Below are 19,713 nucleotides of genomic sequence, written 5' to 3'. Positions count from 1 at the left end.
TTTGAGTTCTTTAATTCTATATTAACACAAAAAATACGCTGGAACTGTGGTATGTAAAGTCAGAAATCACAGATACTTTGGGAGATTAGTCGTCCCTCTATTAAACATATAAAGGCTTTTCGCAAGGACTATCGAAATAAGTCATTAACATGGAACTCAAAGAAATATATAAACTACTAATTTTCTCCATCCCATAGATCTATGACATCGAATCCTGCAGGGCCGTTCTTCACCTTGCACTCCTGCTGGATTTGCCTAATCTTTTGGTAATCATCATTTGTAAGTGAAAAATCAAATATGTCTAAATTTTGTTTTATTCTTTCCTTATTGTAACTCTTCACCACAATAGTCACACCTTGCTCGTATAACCATCTTAAACTTACCTATAACCAATTCAAAAAGGATTATATTAGTGCATTAATGGAGAGTTAGAGAAAAAAGAATAATAAAAGACAATGCAATTATACATTTATACCTGAGCAACAGTTTTTCCATGAACTTGTGCAATGTCCTTGAGCAAATTCACTATCTATAACATCGTTACTACCCCAACGGGTCCCTTGGGCTCCCAAAGGAGAATATGCAGTTATAATTATACCCTTGGCTTTGCAGTATTCTGTTAGATTCTTTTGTTGCTAGGAAGCATTCATCTCAACCTGTTTGTGTTTGTGGTGATGCCATTAATTAGTAGTGATCTAACATAAACACACATGACTAAAATCATTAAGAGAGTGTAGTACTTGATTAACAGAAGGAGGAATTGTTGCAAAAGAGAGGAGATCTTCAAGTTTCTTGGTAGAAAAGTTGCTGACTCCAATTGATTTTGTAAGACCCATGTTCTGACATTCTTCCATTGAAGTCCATACACCCTTTAAGTCAAATGGTACCAAATCCTCTTGTTCAAAAGGAACTTTCCATGTTCCAGGCTTGGCACTCATGGGCCAGTGGACCAAGTACAGATCTAAGTAATCTAATCTAAGAGTCCTGCATGCATCAACCAGTAATGTATATATAAGTAGAAATTAACTACTTACTTGTGAAGTTTGAGCAATAAAGAGTTGCATACTCAAGTGATTTTTGTAGAGCAGGAAGAACAAGGTGGGGATGGTTATCAGGTAACCATAACTTGGAAGTGATAAAAAGCTCATCCCTTGAGCCAATTAGACCAAGTTTAAGGGATTCAGCGATGGCTTCTCCCAAAGCCTGCTCAGACTCATAAGCAGAAGCAGTGTCAAAGTGCCTGTAACCGACCTTGATGGCCTCTATCACCGCCTGTTTGATGGCTTCTCCGTCGTTGGATTCGGCCGCAGTGCCTAGGCCTATCACGGGCATGCTGATTGATGATTGCAGGACAACATTTGGGACCGCTACTTTTGTTGTTGAGGACATGCTTCTTCTTCTTGCCTTGCTCTCTCAACTTACAATTCCTTTGTTTTTGTGTTTCATCAGCTCTGTCTCGTGACAATTTTTACCAATTTTTTATTGGTTGGCGATGATTCATCTTATCCAAGAAGTTTGAAATTAAGCTTGTGAGCTCTCATGCATCAACTCTTTGGCATTATTCCACGCTTTGATTCTTAATATGTCATACTTATCTATCTATCTTTTAAATTATTCTCTTCTTTTTTTAACTAAAGTTGATAGTGATTATCAGAATAATTTAAATGTGTAATTACCAGAATGGGCTTATCTGAAATATATAAAGTTGAGAATTATTGAACTTTATAAAAACATACGCTAAGGGACAAATTTAAGGTAACAGAACGCACTATATATTTGAGTATTTGACCCTCAGTGCAAAGACAAAAGCAGATAAAATCATAAAAATAATTATTTCAATTTCAGTTATTTAATCTCACAGGTACAACAAAAACTAATAAAGCATCATCCCCAAACTAGTACAAGCCTTTGAAACTGGATGAGATGGTAGATTTATTGTAACAATAATAAAAATACCGAAAGTTAAAGAAAATTAAAAGACATCAAAGACAAACTAAAACAAGATGCTTTCTTGTGAATAAATATCTAATTTTCTCCATCAAATAGGTCAGCAACAACAAAGGTAGTTGGATTGTTAACTGACTTGCGCGTCTGTTTGATTTGATTAATCTTTTGATAGTCATCACTTGTAAGTGAAAAATCAAATATTTCTAAGTTTTGTTTCATTCTCTCCTTGTTGTAGCTCTTCACAGCAAAGGTCACACCCTGCTCGTACAACCATCTAAGGCTCACCTATAACAAATTCAAAAGAATTACATTGGTTAACTAAGTTCTTTAATAAAATAATTAATGGAGCGTTATTGTAGAATTGATTCATAGCTTGAATTTTTTATTCTACCTGAGCAACAGTTTTTCCATGTGCTTGTGCAACCTCTTTGAGCAATTCACTATCCATAACATCGTTACTGCCCCAAGAGGTTCCTTTGGCTCCCAAAGGAGAATATGCAGTTACAATTATACTCTTGGCTTTGCAATATTCTGTTAGATTCTTTTGTTGCCAAGAAGCATTCATCTCAACCTGTTGTGTGTTTGTAGTATTTCCATTTATTAGTAGTGATCCAACATATGTTTAGGTAAACAATGATCATCTTGAATAACAAGAACAACTACTAATCAAATATAAATACACTACATCCTAATTTAATGCTACTAATTAAATTTAAGATTAATTTACTCTTTTAACCCTATTAATTCACATTGTTCATATATTGTTCAAAAATATTATTGGTTACACAATGAAAATACTAAACAATGTGAACAATAAAAATATCGGATGTTTATTTCACTAGGTGTACGAATGATTATTTTAATATTAAGATTTAGGTGTGTAATTTAGAGGTGTAGTATTTTTATTTGATTGGTAGTTATTCATGTTGTTTAAAAAAGTCATTAGTTACCTAGTATAACTCAAATATAAATACATATAAATTAAAAATTTTATGGAAAAAATATATACTTGGTTAACTGCAGGAGGAATTGTAGCGAAAGAAAGGAGATGTTCAAGTTTGTTGATAGAAAAATTGCTGACTCCAATTGATTTCGCAAGACCCAATTTGTGACATTGTTCCATTGAAGTCCAGACTCCCTTTAAGTCAAATGGCACCAAGTCATTTTCATCATCATAAGAGGCTTTAAATAATCCGGGCTTGGCACTCATTGGCCAATGAATCAAGTAGAGATCTAAGTATTCTAATCCAAGATTCCTGCATATGAATTACCACAAGTCCATAAGTTAATCATTCGTATTATTGAACTTAATTAAAGTAATTAAGTAGGTCTTACTGAAGTGATTTGCGTAGAGCAGGAAGAACAAGATCGGGATGGTTATCAGATAACCATAGCTTGGAAGTGATGAAAAGTTCATCTCTGGAGCTTATGAGACCAAGTTTAAGAGCTTCAGCAATGGCTTCTCCCAGAGCCTGTTCGGAGCCATATACAGAAGCAGTGTCGAAGTGCCTGTAACCGACCTTGATGGCCTCAATCACTGCCTGTTTGTGGACGTCGCCGTCATCGGTTTCGAAGGCAGCAGTTCCAAAGCCTATCACCGGCATGCTGAAGGATGATTGCAGGACGACATTTGGGATCGCTACTTGCTTTGTTGAAGACATTTGGAATATGAAGATGGGAATTATTAAGTAATTAATAATAATAATAATCAGTTTGTTGATGATATATTGTGCAAGATCTAGATATACGTCTCGGATTTTTTTATTTTATTAACGATAGGAAATTCGAATTCGCAATCTCTTAATTGAATACGTAAAGACTATGATATTTAAACTATTAAAAGTGGTGGTGCAGTTGGCTAGGGCGTAAGTCTCATTGCTTAAGAGATATATGTCTCCTTGCATCATCATTTGACAAGTTTAATAATTTGATATAGTGGTCATGGATGGTCATTGCTCTTTGGCTTTAAGAAAAAGTGTCAATTTAAATAGAATATGTCCAACCGCCTCTGTTGACTCACTACAGGGCTAAAAGATAACCATATGATTACTGTTGGAATTTAGAAGTGACTCAAATCAGTTGCTCAATTTCTCAAAATAAGTTGAGCTCAGGTTTGAATTTCAATTTGAATTCATATGTTAAATTAGTTAAATTTGAGATTGAATAAGTTCATTTTATTATATAATTATATTATATTAATACACATATTATATATTTTATACTTTTAACTTTTAATAATATATAATTTTAAATTATAAATTATATCATGAATAAAGTACTAAAACTCAATTTTCATGAGATAATTTTAAATTTAACCTGATTTAACTCATTTTCACTGACTTCCTAACAAGTTTTGTTCATACCTTTGTCGAGGATACGAGCTTGAGAGATCGGAAAAGTTAGAGATTCTAATTCCTAACTTAAAAATGCTAGAATTAAGTCGTGACAATAATTTGTAAGACACTCCAAAATTTAAGTTAGCAATGTATTAAATAATATGGTTTTTTTTTGTCGTGGCTTACCTGTTAAGTTTCCTTTTCTTTGATCGTAATTTACACTTTACAGGGCAGAATTTTGATCTGCAATTGAGCCATGAACATGAATTTTGTGCCTTTTTCTTTCTTTTTAATTGGTCTTGCAGGATTGTGAAATGATGTTGATTAATTATAAAATCATATTCACCCAAACTTCTTAAAATTTTAATCTTTCAATCCAAATTAATTTTGAATTCATCGTAATAAAATTGTAATCCTTTTTAAAAGTTTATGTCTTTTTTTAATTTAAACCAAAATTAAAGCGATAGTTATCTATCTTTTAAATTATTCTCTCTTTGAAAAAAGCTAAAGTGGTAGTTTTCTATTTTTTTTTTACTTCTGTTTTTTTTTCATGTATAATAGTATTTGGATAGTATAGTGATCAAAACTAATTTTTAACGTATAATTACAAAAAAATGATAATATTTGGATAGTGGTGATTAAAAATAATATAAATGTGTAATCACCAGACTGAATTTACTTAAAATATATAAAGTTAAGAAAACTTTATAAAAACATACGTTAAGGGACAGAAATTTAAGGTGTTATAATGTGTGAGAATCGAATGCAAGATACTTATGTTGAATTCACAACAGAACGCACTAATTGATAAACATACATTTGACCCTCATTGCAAACACAAAAGCAGATAAAATCATCAAAATAATTATTTCAATTTCAGTTATTTAATTTCACAAGTACAACAAAAACTAATAACCAAAACTAGTACAAGTCTTTCAAACTGGATGAGAAGGTGGATTTATTGTAGTAATAAAAATGTGGTGAAAATTCAGTTGCAGTTCACTTTTTACGTGAAATTGATAACTGAGAATCGTTAGATGATTTGATTGATTTGACTAAATTTTTCTTTAACGACTCTCTCAACTATCAACTTCATGTGAAGTTGACTGCACCTGAAGTTTCACCTAAAAATGCCGAAACTAAAACTAAAGTACGAATGCTTTGTTGTGAATACATATCTAATTTTCTCCTTCAAATAGGTCAACTATAACAAGTGTAGTTGGACCATTACTTCCTTTCCGCGTCTGTTTGATTTGATTAATCTTTTGATAGTCATTCTTGGTAAGTGAAAAATCAAATATTTCTAAGTTTTCTTTCATTCTCTCTTTATTATAGCTCTTCACCGCAATAGTTACATCCTGTTCGTACAACCACCTAAGGCTCACCTGTAACAAATTCAAAAGAATTACATTAGTTAACTGAGTTCTTTAATAAAATAATTAATGGAGAGTTATATGTAGTGATGCCAAACAAATAAACAAGCTTAGAACTAGAATAATTGATGCATATCTTTGTTTATTTTTTTTACCTGAGCAACAGTTTTCCCATGAGCTTGTGCAACGTCCTTGAGCAATTCACTACCCATAACATCGTTACTATCCCAAAAAGTTCCTTTTGCTCCCAAAGGAGAATATGCAGTTACAATTATAGCCTTGGCTTTGCAGTATTCTGTTAGATTCTTTTGTTGCCAGGAAGCATTCATCCCAACCTGTTGTTTTGTTTGTGGTGTTTCCAATTATAAGTAGTGATCCAACATTTATGAATATAAACACATAAATAAATTTTTTTATGGAGAATATATTATGTACTTGATTAACCGCAGGAGGAATTGTAGCAAAAGAAAGGATGTGTTGAAGTTTTTTGATAGAAAAGTTGCTGACTCCAATTGATTTTGCAAGGCCCAATTTGTGACATTGTTCCATTGAAGTCCAGACCCCTTCTAAGTCAAATGGCACCAAGTCATTTTCGTCATCATAAGAGGCTTTAAATAATCCGGGCTTGGCACTCATTGGCCAATGAATCAAGTAGAGATCTAAATATTCTAATCCAAGATTCCTGCATATGAATTACCACAAGTCCATAAGTTAATCATTCGTATTATTGAACTTAATTAAAGTAATTAAGTAGGTCTTACTGAAGTGATTTGCGTAGAGCAGGAAGAACAAGATCGGGATGGTTATCAGATAACCATAGCTTGGAAGTGATGAAAAGTTCATCCCTGGAGCTTATAAGACCAAGTTTAAGGGCTTCAGCAATGGCTTCTCCCAGAACCTGTTCGGAGCAGTGTCGAAGTGCCTGTAACCGAGCTTGATGGCCTCCATTACTGCCTGTTTGTGGACGTCGCCGGTTTCGAAGGCAGCAGTTCCAAAGCCTATGACCGGCATGCTGAAGGATGATTGCAGGACAACATTTGGGATCGCTACTTGCTTTGTTGAAGACATTTGGAATATGAAGATGGGAATTAATTAATGGATGCTAAGTTATGAGTATATGGAATAATAATCAATTTCTTGATGATATATGGTGCAATGTACATGTAGCCCTCTTTATATATATGGTGCAAGATCTAGATATACGTCTCTGCTTGCATCACCCTATTCTTTCTCATGACCACCATTCCAAGGAAAATCCAATCCAATAATAATAAGAGAAGTGTGGATTTAAATAGAATCAAGTTTATTCCATTCTCCATCCGCGGCTGTTGTTGACTCACTGCAAGGCTTAATGTTGATGATACAATTACTGTTGGAATTTCCAAGTAACTCAAATCAGTTTCAACTTCGTTTCTCTCAAAATAAGTTGAGCTCATTTGTTTTTTTAACACTTTTAATTTATAATAATAATATATAATTTTATACATATATATTAATAAAAAATATAAATTATAATTAATAAACAAACATTATATATAATTGATAATTTTTTATGGCTGCCACTCGCCTACTCGTATACACACCCCATAAATCGTTCTTTTTTATGGATGATAAAGTGGATAAGTTAGCCCACTTACATATGTCCATTGTTCATTCATCAACGTTTATGGATGTAAGGGATTAAGGACAAATTTCTAATTAATTAAAATTATTAAAATATTTATTATGATTAATAGAAGATCTAATTTGTTATTATTTTTATTTTTTATTATTAATAAATATGATAATAAAATAATATATAAAAAATTAATTTATAGTTAAAATTAAATAAGAACTATTTAATAGTTATTAAAAAACATATTTTGTTTATGGAACCATTTAACAGTAAGCCCATCGAATCCTGATCTTTTAATATTTTTAGTAAAATAAATTATAAAGTGGAGAGAGAGAAATTACAAGTCTAAATAGCAGTACTGAATAATAACAAAATGGATATAAACATGTTTTCATTAAAATTTTACTATAAGGAAGAACAAACACACTGTAAATAATCTTTTAAAATAATAATAAAAACACTAAAGAAATGAGCTAGAATAACACCAGACAGGAGGACACATGAACTTTTCTTCGCATAATAGTATTTGACAACTTCCATCCTCCAAGTTGAAGATGCCAATATCTTGATATTGGGCACGGTACGGTTTCAATTCTATTAGGTTATCTGTAAAGTAGATTTGATTTCCTTTGGTTTGAAGAATTGCAGGCAGCATTTGAACAGAAGAGTTGAGTCCAATCATCAGTGTGTAATTTTTCAAACTATCTAGTCTGGACCATTCTTTTGCATTCTTCTTTAATTCATAGATATCAAATTTGTAAGTACAAAGACTTGCAGACATTAAATGTCTCTCCAACATCAATAAACTTCCATTAGCACACCCAACCAAATATTTAAGCTGGTAAGGACCCACCGCAGCATCAGAGGGAGGTTTGGCTTCATGAATACCACCTACAGGCCCTGATTTTGTGTTTGTATCAAATTCGTATAGCTGGCCACCTTCGTCTACTGCATATATCTTCTCTCCAAAAAATATGACATCATTAATCGACGGTTTTCTAGAAAGATCTACCCATCTCTTGTCATTTGGTTTGTAAAAGGCTAATGTACAACGAGGTCCATACATGGCCACTGCCAAAAAATCTTCATTGTCATTGCTAGGACATGAATTTATAATAACCTTCCAAACATGGACTCTATTTTGTAAACTACTCGACATCCGGTAATCATCCCTATTGTCATAATCCAAATACCGCACAGTATATTCAAAGCCATAATTGTTAGGATTGTAGTCAATTATATCCGGAAAAGTTGATATTGGAGGAAGATCTAAACGGACCTTTGTAAATGCATTTAACATATACATCGAACATTGGTATATATCCAGGACGATCAACCATCCACCAAAAGAACCACGGATCAATTTGTTCTGCATCTCTGGTAGCTTGAGATGGTGGATCTCGTCTTCATCAAGAGACTGAATATCAAGCGGTACTTCATCAGCAATAGGTAAGTTCATGAGATGGTAGATCTCCTCGTCTTCATAAATATGAGTACTGGAAGATTCTTCAGGTACCAGCAGCCACAAAATCTCGCTGGAGATCTCTGGAAGTTTCAAGCTCCATTGCTTGCAAACTAAACGAAGTCGGATGAAATCATCGTACGAATAAAAGTGCTCTGCAATTTCCTTCAAGATGTAATCATGAATGTTTGCCCATCCATCAATGTCGTCACCCATATCTCAGACTCAAGCTATGTTATTCCCAGATGAGACGCTAACTGCAGAAGCCAGGATTTGTTTGAAGTTCGCTGTGTTTGTTACGTATATATAGGATTTGTTTGAGCCTATTCAAAAATATTAAATTTTTTTTTAAAGGATCTTTAAAAAAATATTTTATATTTAGGGCTTATTTGGGTGAGCTTCTAAAAAAATATCTTTTTTCGAGTTATCTTTTTTTAAAAGATCTTATGAAAGAGTAAAAGTAATTTTATATTTGGATATTTAATGCAAAAAGATATTTTTATCTATCAATTATGTTTGGGTATAACAATATAAAGTACTTTTTGTTTATTTATTACATGAAAAATATTTTTTTTAAGAAAAAAAGATCTTTTAAAAAAAGATGTAAATTATAACTTCTCAAAAAATTTTTTTTTTATTTTTCTAGTGCTTTTACTTTTACTACTAGAAATTTGCCAAACACACTAAAAAATAAAAAAAAATCTTTTTTCATTGAAAAAATATATTTTTTATCAAAATAATGACGCCCAAACAAGCACTTAAATATTTGATATAAAAATATTTTTTACTTAATAATTATATTTAGATATAATAATATAAAAATATTTTTAAAGTTATTATGTTAACAATATTTTTTTAAATAAAGAAATTTTAAAAATATATAAATTATAATTTTTTAAAAAATATTATTTTTATTTTGCTAATATTTTTACTTTTATTATTAAAATTTTGTTAAACACACTAATTTTTTTTTCTAATAATTGAATAATACCTAAACAAACTCATAGTGTCTTGTTTGTTGCATATCTCTGTTTATTTATTTTGGGTAGATTTTATCCCATCTTATTTAATTTCAAATTTCAAATTTTGTTGAAAAATTAAAATTAAATTGAGGATATATAACTAGTTTTTTTTTGGGGACGCTATCAAATATGAGTTTGGAATCTATCTATCTAATACAGTAATAGTGTGATACCTCACATGATCTTATTGAAAATTTGGGATCTGTATCATTAATAATTTATTGTTCAAAACTTTTATTTAACTTTTTTAGAGGAAAAATCTAATTTACTAATCTTTCTGTTTCTTCCTTTATTAACTTCTTTTGCAATGAAGTGCAATTCCTTCTTATTTCCACAATAATTGAATTCAGTTATTCTTCCTTGATTTAGTGACACGTTGATGGTTACCCAAACAACAAAGAATCTTGGTTCCATCTTTGGTCTCAAATTCAAATAATTAACCGAAACAAGCATTGATGCCAACACATAACATACCAACTCAAGGAGCTTAAAACAACATCTTAACTAACCTTGTAATTGAATCTGTCTCTCCTTTTGGACTTTTCATTTAGCAAGGCTTCAATATCCTCTCTAGTGAACTCTATAACACCATAATCCGACCTAGCATTGCTAGGCATGTTGTTGATCATTTCCACCATTTACAACTGCAAAAGCTGGCCTTGCTCTTCCATTAATAGGAGTTCCCACTTCCCACCATTTTTCTTGAACCCTTTTCAGCTCTACTAGCTCCTCTTGGTCTTTGTCTATGAGGATTTCGTCACCCACTAACTAAACAAAGCCACAACAAACAAAAAAATCAACAAAAACCATGAAATCAATAAATTATCAACAAAAATTTAAAAATAGCTGAGCCAGAGATTCAAAAACAGCAGCAACGTAACAAAGCCCATTTTTATCAATAATTTTAACAAAAACACAAAATTTCTGTAATCTTATCCATGTTTGCATATTCAGAAATCAAAAAGAAAATAAAAAGAAAAACACAAAGCAACAACAGCACATAAATCAAATAATCATTCAACAAAAAATAAAAAACACTACATAGCAGCTCACCAAAACCACAGTAAATCAATTATTTCAACAAAAACACAAAATCCCTGTAATCATTCGAAACTGCATATTTACAAACGTTACAATATTTTTGTAAATTTAAAACTGCGTGTATTATTATAAAAAAATATCATAAAAAAATAAAAAAAATACGCGTATTATTATAAGAAAATTATGATTAAAACAATATCAATTTAATTTTTATTTTTAAATTAATCCAAATTTTTAAAGTTATATCTTATCCTACGTATTTAAAGTTAGTGATTCGAAATTGATTAGTACATCATTTTCTTAAAAATCAATCCATTTGAAATGCATTTTAGTACCATATGAAACCATATGACAAGAAATGCATTTTAGTACCATATGAAACTACTCATCCCAAAAATTTAAGTTGATTTTGGGATTCACCAAGGATCGAAATCTTGACTTTTTCAATAATGCTAGAAAACCAAGAGGGTACCAGCAAAAAACCAGCCAAATGCCTATGGGTGAATCCAAAATCTCTAGGTAGATGGTGCTAATGCTAGGCATTAGGATGTTTCTTCTACTAAATATAAGAATGTTTCTTTTTCATACTAAATGGATGTTCTTTTATATATTTTATAAATTTTTTTATATATTAAGAATCGGAATTATTGGAAGTTCCATAATCCCCGCTCCTATTTCTCCAACGTATCATTCAAAATTTTAATTTGGGGTGAGAAGTAATTAATATCAAATATTATAAATTAAAAACAAATAAAATTAATTAAATATAATTATAAATTAGTTAAATTGTTTACTTTTTGGCTGATCACCTCTTGGTTTCATATACTTTTCCTGACTTTTCGGATCTAGAACTCTGTTACCATGTCATAAAACCACTCATTCCAAAAGCTTAAGTTAATGGTTTTATCTCTAATACTGAATCGAACATCCCTAAACTCTCATTGTACACATTGTAGAAATATTCTATTGGCTCCTTATTCTTTCATTTTAGTAAATAATTCCACGTTTATTTAAACGGTAAATATTATATTTATTTAATTTAAATAAAAAAATCCCAACATTCAGAGCAGCAACGCATTCTTTTTTTTTCCAAAACGACGCCGCATTAAGCAAACCAGCCGGTTATCAGTCCAAACTAGAGGTTCAGCGATTTCTTCCCGATTCTGTCATGAGCGATTTTTAGTGGTGAACCGAACCAGTTATAATGCCAATTTTTGGTTGGACCGGTTCAACTAACTGGTCTAATCCAATTTAGAAAACCATGGGTCAAATAGGAGGCCAGGGGTAGGGGTGCACATGGGCCGGGTGAAGCCGGGTTTGATGTGACCCAGACCCGGCCCGAAATATACACCGGGTCTATTTATTAGACTCGAATCCGGACCTAGACCCGATGAAACCAATACACTTTCGGGCCACAATTATACCGGGTGAAAACCGGGTGAAAATCGGGCCGTTAACATTACATTACGTTGATACTTTCTTGTAAACTAGCATGTAAAAATATCCAAATTTCCAAGGCTCCAACCATTAGTTAACATGGTAAAATTCACTTAGAAAAATATAACAAGAACCAACCATTCTTCAAAATTAAAGCATAACCACAATCAATATTAAAGCATAACCACAATCAATACTAATATTGTCTAATAATACCAAATATTTAAATCAATACAAATAACACAATCTTATGTATTAGTCTAAAATCTTATGCATTCTAAACATAAAACATTAACTTATAGTCTTATAATGACTAATAACACAAAATATTAAGGTTTACAATACTTAAATTCCACGTAAGAATAGTCAAGATCTATCACTAATAACACAAAATATTAATTGTGTACGTTGACCGGGCCACCGGGCCGACTTCGGGTGACCCGAGCTATGGCCCGGACCCGACCCGAAATAATGACCGGGTCTATTTTTGAGACCCGTACCCGACCCTAAACCCGATGAAATCACTCCAAATTAGTTCCTAAAGTGTTCGGGACCGGGCCGGGCCTTCGGGTCGGGCCGGGTCTGTGCACCCCTAGCCAGGGGTAGATCTAATACAAGAAAGGTTGGATCTTGTACTGGTGGATATAAACTGGCTGACCCTATATCCCTCTTTAGTGGTTATTAGGCTTGTGAAAAATGGATCGGCTCATGTACATTTCTTACTAGAAAACACCCCACAAATGGAGGCTATAAAGAGAAGGTTTAAATTCTAAGCAAGATGGTGCGAGAACAAAAAAGCCAGAGAAGTCATTAAAGAAGCTTGGAGCATTAATTTTAGTAGATCAACAATGTATATACTGGCCCAGAAAATCAAGACATGCAGACACGAATTGGTTTAATGACAATGCTCTAGTAAATATACTTCAAAGAAAGTTATAGAAGAATTGCAACAGGAATTAGAATTGCTGAGAGAAGTTGAGAGTATTGGGGTGGTTCTTCTCTGCCTCGCCTCTGGTCATTGTCCTTGTCTCTATTCTTCATCAATGTCATTATCATCATCTTTGTTCCTTATGTTTATATACATCTTCATAGCTTGTCATTTCATTTTTGTTTCTTTTGATCAGCAGGTGATAATATCTGTGCATATCAAGTTATATATGTTGGAAAATAAAAGAACAAAGCACACACAATCACAAAGAATATAAAATGAAGAGGAATGTATATGTGTGTTGTTATTTTAAAATGATTATTACATACGTATTTATACCTTTCTTTGACACCTAAATTTAATACATGCTAATAAACAAATGGTTTAAATTAAAACTAAATATAGATAATTTATTCAAACTATGGTTTCTATTCATTCTTGAATTCTAACCATCAAGTTTATTTTTAACATCCTCCCTTAAACTTGATAATTTTCTGACTCCAATCATAATCCTTAACTTTTGAAAAGCATCATATTTCAGAGGTTTTGTGAAAATGTCAGCAACTTGATCAAGTGATTTCACATACTCAACCTCCACATGCATGTTCTCAATACATTGTCGAATGAAATGATATTTTGTTTCTATGTGCTTGCTTCTATCGTGAAACACTGGATTCTTTGCTAGGGCAATCGCTGACTTATTGTCCATCATGATCTTGGTGGATTCAGCTTGCTCAAAATGGAGTTCCTTCAGTAGTATCTTCAGCCAAATTGCATGACATGCACATGCAGTGGCAGCAACATATTCAACTTCACAAGTTGAAAGAGTGACTATAGGTTGTTTCTTTGAACACCAAGAAATTGCATTATTTCCTAAAAAGAAAACAAAGCCAGTAGTACTCTTCCTGTCGTCAGTATCCCCAGCATAATCACTATCACAATAGCCCATTAATTTGAATTTATCTGAAGCTGAATAAAACATGCCATATTCAAGAGTGCCTCTAAGATAGCGAAGAATTCTCTTGGCTGCCTTCATGTGGGTTTCTGTTGGATTTTCCATATAATGACTAACTAACCCAACTGAAAATAAAATGTCAGGTCTGGTACAGGTCAAATACCTTAGACTCCCAACGAGACTTCTGAATAATGTTTGATCAACTTTTCTTACTCATTCTTCCTCTTTAGAAAGTTTGACTCCACACTCCATAGGTGTATTGGTAGGATTGCAGTCTAGCATGTTGAGTTTCTTCAATAGCTCTCTTGCATAAGCCTCTTGTGAGATGAAAATTCCATCCTCCATTTGTTTCACTTCTGTTCTTGCTGAGTTTGGCCGGTGTATAGCTCGTCCGTCGATGAATGTCTTCAAACTTCTCGTCGGGATGAGTTATACGTCGGCAAGGAAAGAACAAGGGGGTGGGTACCTGCAAAAGACACTCCAACGCTCAAGTCAGTAAGTGTTTAAGAGGTATATAATAATTCTATGAATATAGAATGTAAGACATGAAATGAAAGTTATCATGTGTTATGTTGTGTTTATAATAATTCTATGAATATAGAATGTAAGACATGAAATGAAAGTTATCATGTGTTATGTTGTGTTTATAATAATTCTATGAATATAGAATGTATTATATGATATGGAACTTATCATGTTGCTCTTTGAGATTAGATATAGAAGATTCCTTTTATAGGCATATAATTGATGAATGATATTCATGTTATGACCGTTTGGTCATTAAGATTGAAATGATGGTTATTAAGTCGGTAATGAAGGTGTCAGTTACAAGCAAAAGAATGAATGATAGTTAACGCCGAGTTATAACTCATAATGCATAATAAAGACTGAGTTATAAGGTGACGGATCACAGCCCCCAAGCTTTGTCCGCCGATCATATGATCCAGGCTAAGCTTAGAGAATAAAATGAGTTATAACTCGATTAAAAGATGAGTGAATAATGATATGGTGAGCCCCCAAGCTTACTCGGGTTATTATGTCGGCACTTATTCAAAAAATAATTGAGTGATAAGAGTCGTTCAATCAAGATAGTTGTGTGGGGGATACTTTTCCGCTTAAGAACAATTTTAGCATTTGATTATATATGAACTGAAAAGTTCAGAGATAGATATCCATTGACGGAATCGATTGCATGATCCGAGAATATAATGGTTAATTGTCTTGGGAATTTTTCCAGCCCACAACAACTTATTGATGAATTTCTCGCTCAAAGCAATTAGTTATTGAATATTTACAATTTATAGTGAAGGTTTGACATGAATAAGATAAATTGAGAAAATGAATAGGTATAAAGTCGCAACATATATTGAATAATATATATTGTAAAAGTAAAATAGTTCAAAGTAAAAAAAATATATACCTTGAAAGTTGATAATTGTAGAGAAGAAGGCGACATATATGAATGTCATACATGCCAAATGTGAATATCTGAATTTTGTTTTGTAGGACATGCTTTAATTTGATAATAAAGCAATAAGATAATAGTTATTGAATTATACATTTAGTATAATGTTTCTAGTAGTTACAGTATGACGAGGGATATTCTTCGTGCAATAATAATAAATTGCCTGTTTAATTTTCTACATTAAACAAATAGTAACATAAAATTTAATAGCATAAAGTGAATAGTGTAACAATAATATACAATTGATATATAATTAATTTTTTGATAGAATCTAATTTTAAGATTTAAACTCATCATTATTGTCATTTAATTGTATAAATGAAATTATTAAGCAATATAATATAATACATAATGAAATAAAAATGCAATTGACATGGTTGTTATATGTCATTATTGTATAGAACATATATTGAGGTTTGAATATAACTAATAAATCAGTAAGTATTAGTTACTCAAAATATAAATGTAAAAGTATGTTGAATAAAATATATAATTTTACTTGTGTAAATAGAAAACTTTGAAAAAAATAAGCAAATTTGATAAGTGAATTTATGCTCGGATTGATTGAAAATCGAGTTTTTTTTTTTCGGATTGATTGAAAGCCGAGTTTATTCTCGGATTGGTTCATTAATCGATTATGAGATGTGGAATATTATGATACGTAAAAATGAAGAAATTTGAATGTATAAAGTATATACTTTATAAAAAGTTACGATAGATTAAAATTTGATAAGAGGTATTAAATAAAATCTTAAACAAGATTGTTGAGATTGGTTCAAAAATTTGAATGTAAATCAAGTTTTATGAATCTAAGGGGAGTGGGAATGATTTTACTCGTCCCCACAGACGGCGCCAATTGTTCTTGCTGAGTTTGGCCGGTGTATAGCTCGTCCGTCGATGAATGTCTTCAAACTTCTCGTCGGGATGAGTTATACGTCGGCAAGGAAAGAACAAGGGGGTGGGTACCTGCAAAAGACACTCCGACGCTCAAGTCAGTAAGTGTTTAAGAGGTATATAATAATTCTATGAATATAGAATGTAAGACATGAAATGAAAGTTATCATGTGTTATGTTGTGTTTATAATAATTCTATGAATATAGAATGTATTATATGATATGGAACTTATCATGTTGCTCTTTGAGATTAGATATAGAAGATTCCTTTTATAGGCATATAATTGATGAATGATATTCATGTTATGACCGTTTGGTCATTAAGATTGAAATGATGGTTTAAGTCGGTAATGAAGGTGTCGTTACAAGCAAAAGAATGAATGATAGTTAACGCCGAGTTATAACTCATAATGCATAATAAAGACTGAGTTATAAGGTGACATATTTACTCCTATCACCTGTCATATGGTTGCTAGCTCCATTGTCAAGATACCACGTACTATCTTCAGAATTTTGATCTTCCTTGAGCGTAAGGAATAATGTTGGTTCTTCAACATCTTCACTGTGCACAGAAGTTGGTTCTTCAACATCTTCACTATGCACAACAAAATTATTTTCTTCTTCTTTGGATGTCTGACACTCCCAAGAATAATGTCCATTCTTTTCACATGAATAGCATTCAATGTGTCTTTTGTCAACGGTTCTTCCTCTTCCACGACCTCGAGAAAAATTTTGATTTCTTTTCTCTTGAGAATAATTTTTCTCATCTCTTCCTCTTCCGTAACCACGTCCTCGTCCTCGTCCACGGCCTCGACCTCGTTCTTATCTTCCATTTTCGTTGGTTTCTCCTCTAGCATTTCACGAAAGTTTTGCCTGTAAGACATGCTCCACACGTTCTTGCTTGCCTTTATCCATTCTTTCTTCATGGGCTCGTAAGGAACCATTCAACTGATCGATGGACATCTTATCCAAATCTTTGGACTCCTCAATGGCTACCACAACATGATTAAATTTTGAGTTGAGAGAACGAAGGATTTTCTCAACAACACGAACATCGTCTAATTTTTCTCCAAGCCTTTTCATTTGGTGCACTACCGTCAAAACTTTGGTGAAATAATCCGAAATGGATTCAGTCTCCTTCATCATTAGAGACTCAAACTCAGCCCTTAGAGTTTGAAGACGAACTTTCTTCACCTTTTCAACTCCTATGACAGAATTTTGAAGAGTATCCCAAGCCTTTTTTGCATTGGTTATATCAGCAATCTTCTCAAACATATCATCATCCAAGCCTTGATGAATGATAGTAAGTGCACATTGATCTTTCTTTCTTTTATTTTCTAATTCTTCCTTTTGAGCTTCCGTTAGCTTGTCCACATTCTCTGGTTCTACATAGCCTTTCTCGACCATCTCCCACACTCCTTGAGCACCGAGAATTGCTTTCATTCGAGCTGCCCAATTGTCATAGTTGAGCTTAGATAATTGCGGGTATTGAAAAGATAAAGTAGTTCTTTTTGACGAAGACATTTTATAAGTGGCTCTGATACCACTTTGTTGGAAAATAAAAGAACAAAGCACACACAATCACAAAGAATATAAAATGAAGAGGAATGTATATGTGTGTTGTTATTTTAAAATGATTATTACATACGTATTTATACCTTTCTTTGACACCTAAATTTAATACATGCTAATAAACAAATGGTTTAAATTAAAACTAAATATAGATAATTTCTTCAAACTATGGTTTCTATTTATTCTTGAATTCTAACCATCAAGTTTATTTTTAAGAATATAGGTCTCTTTCGACTGTATCATATATCATTAAATACATCCATTATATTACGCGAAACTTATACAAAAGAATTACAATAAATTAAATCATTAATTGAAGAATGCTTCATTCCATCTATAAACTCATTAACAACAAATCAACTACAATAACTCAAATATGTAGACAATAATTTAAAACTAAAGCTAAATATTTAAAACATCAATCAAATATAGTTATCCAATCTTAAAACGAAAGGTATACACATGAAAGACACAATAAGTAGTATCATTATTGCTTTTCTCGAGATTGGAAGACTGATGTTCCTTCTATTCCAGTGCCATGCACATAACACAAAACCTGATGAATGAGTGTAGTATCTAATTTTCTCCATCAAATAGGTCAGGAAGATCGAAAGCAGCAGGACCGTTCTTCAGTTTTCGCTCTTGTTTGATGTGATTAATCTTTTGGTAGTCATCATTTGTAAATATATCTAAATTTTGTTTCATTCTCTCTTTGTTGTAGCTCTTCACCGCAAAAGTCACACCTTGCTCGTACAACCATCTAAGACTTACCTATAACCAATTCAAATGCATTACATCATTAGATAGGTCGAGTTACATTGTAAATGGTTCTATATATATAATGTAAAGTCAAAATTGATGCACAACTTTAATTATTTTTCTTTTTTTTTTTTTCGTTTACCTGAGCAACAGTTTTAGCATGAGTATGTGCAATTTGCTTGAGCAATTCACTGTCCATAACATCATTACTACCCCAACTGGCTCCTTTGGCTCCCAAAGGAGAATATGCAGTTATCACAATATTCTTGGTTTTGCAATATTCTCTTAGATTCTTTTGCTGTCAGGATGGATTCAACTCCACCTATTTATTGTGTGATTAGTGTGGAACGGTATTTAATTTAGTGATCCAATGAACAAAATTAATGTTTATATGTATGTATAATTAATATGAATAAAAAATTACTTGATTAACTGCAGGAGAAATAGTAGCAAAAGAGAGGAGAGGAATAGTAGCAAATGAGAGGAGTTGTTCAAGTTTCTTGGTAGAGAAGTTGCTAACTCCAATTGATTTTGTGAGACCCAAGCTGTGGCATTTCTCCATTGAAGTCCAAACACCCTTCATGTCAAATGGCAGCAATTCATCTTCGTTATAAGGAAATTTTCTTATTTCAGGCTTTGCACTCATTGGACAGTGGACCAAGTAAAGATCCAAGTAGGGGTGTTCAAAACCGATCCGGACCGAACTAAACCGACGAACCGAACTGAAATAATCGAAAACCGAACAAATCGAAAACCAAAAAACCCGACAAAAACTTATTTTGCTGTTTTTTATGCGGTTCGGTTCGGTTTTCGGTTCTTATCATGAAAACCCTAACCGAACCGAACCGAACCGGTTTAACAAAACCTTAAAAATTACCAACCCCACCCCCCAGACCCCCACCTCACC

General features: G+C 32.4%; 3 protein-coding genes and 3 pseudogenes across 4 annotated transcripts; all 6 read right to left on the bottom strand.

The window, feature by feature from the left end:
- Positions 1-21: 21 nt before the first annotated feature.
- On the bottom strand, positions 22-1,571 carry LOC107496123 (NAD(P)H-dependent 6'-deoxychalcone synthase-like; annotated as a pseudogene). The gene is made up of 4 exons (XR_001593573.3): positions 1,067-1,571; positions 741-984; positions 476-656; positions 22-383 (listed from the first exon to the last, which is right to left on the bottom strand). The product of XR_001593573.3 is annotated as an NAD(P)H-dependent 6'-deoxychalcone synthase-like (transcript).
- A 242-nt stretch (positions 1,572-1,813) lies between these two features.
- On the bottom strand, positions 1,814-3,759 carry LOC107496122 (NAD(P)H-dependent 6'-deoxychalcone synthase). The gene is made up of 4 exons (XM_016117319.3): positions 3,283-3,759; positions 2,957-3,203; positions 2,339-2,518; positions 1,814-2,232 (listed from the first exon to the last, which is right to left on the bottom strand). The coding sequence occupies exons 1-4, from the start codon at positions 3,606-3,608 to the stop codon at positions 2,026-2,028; spliced, it is 960 nt and encodes a 319-aa protein (XP_015972805.1). The 5' UTR covers positions 3,609-3,759; the 3' UTR covers positions 1,814-2,025.
- Positions 3,760-5,461: 1,702 nt separating this feature from the next.
- Positions 5,462-6,747, bottom strand: LOC107496124 (NAD(P)H-dependent 6'-deoxychalcone synthase-like; annotated as a pseudogene).
- Positions 6,748-7,731: 984 nt separating this feature from the next.
- LOC107496121 (uncharacterized) lies at positions 7,732-8,949 on the bottom strand. The gene has a single exon (XM_021126980.2). The coding sequence runs from the start codon at positions 8,947-8,949 to the stop codon at positions 7,732-7,734; it is 1,218 nt and encodes a 405-aa protein (XP_020982639.1).
- Positions 8,950-17,333: 8,384 nt separating this feature from the next.
- On the bottom strand, positions 17,334-17,999 carry LOC107496057 (uncharacterized). The gene has a single exon (XM_016117259.1). The coding sequence runs from the start codon at positions 17,997-17,999 to the stop codon at positions 17,334-17,336; it is 666 nt and encodes a 221-aa protein (XP_015972745.1).
- Positions 18,000-18,413: 414 nt separating this feature from the next.
- Positions 18,414-19,630, bottom strand: LOC107496059 (NAD(P)H-dependent 6'-deoxychalcone synthase-like; annotated as a pseudogene).
- Between the last annotated feature and the right edge of the window lie 83 nt (positions 19,631-19,713).

Source organism: Arachis duranensis, chromosome 7 (assembly GCF_000817695.3).
Source record: "Arachis duranensis cultivar V14167 chromosome 7, aradu.V14167.gnm2.J7QH, whole genome shotgun sequence".
Classification (NCBI taxonomy): domain Eukaryota; kingdom Viridiplantae; phylum Streptophyta; class Magnoliopsida; order Fabales; family Fabaceae; genus Arachis; species Arachis duranensis.
Note: the sequence above shows the minus strand (reverse complement) of the source record. Positions and strands in the feature narration are given on the sequence as shown.

Bases quoted from the DNA above. Each gene is read 5' to 3' on its own strand.
- LOC107496121 (XM_021126980.2), bottom strand. From the start codon at position 8,949: ATGGGTGACGACATTGATGGATGGGCAAACATTCATGATTACATCTTG.
- LOC107496122 (XM_016117319.3), bottom strand. From the start codon at position 3,608: ATGTCTTCAACAAAGCAAGTAGCGATCCCAAATGTCGTCCTGCAATCA. The intron at 3,204-3,282 runs GTAAGACCTACT...ATTCATATGCAG, and splicing joins GCTCTACGCAAATCACTTCA to GAATCTTGGATTAGAATACT. The intron at 2,233-2,338 runs GTAGAATAAAAA...AATTTGTTATAG, and splicing joins ATGGAAAAACTGTTGCTCAG to GTGAGCCTTAGATGGTTGTA.
- LOC107496057 (XM_016117259.1), bottom strand. From the start codon at position 17,999: ATGTCTTCGTCAAAAAGAACTACTTTATCTTTTCAATACCCGCAATTA.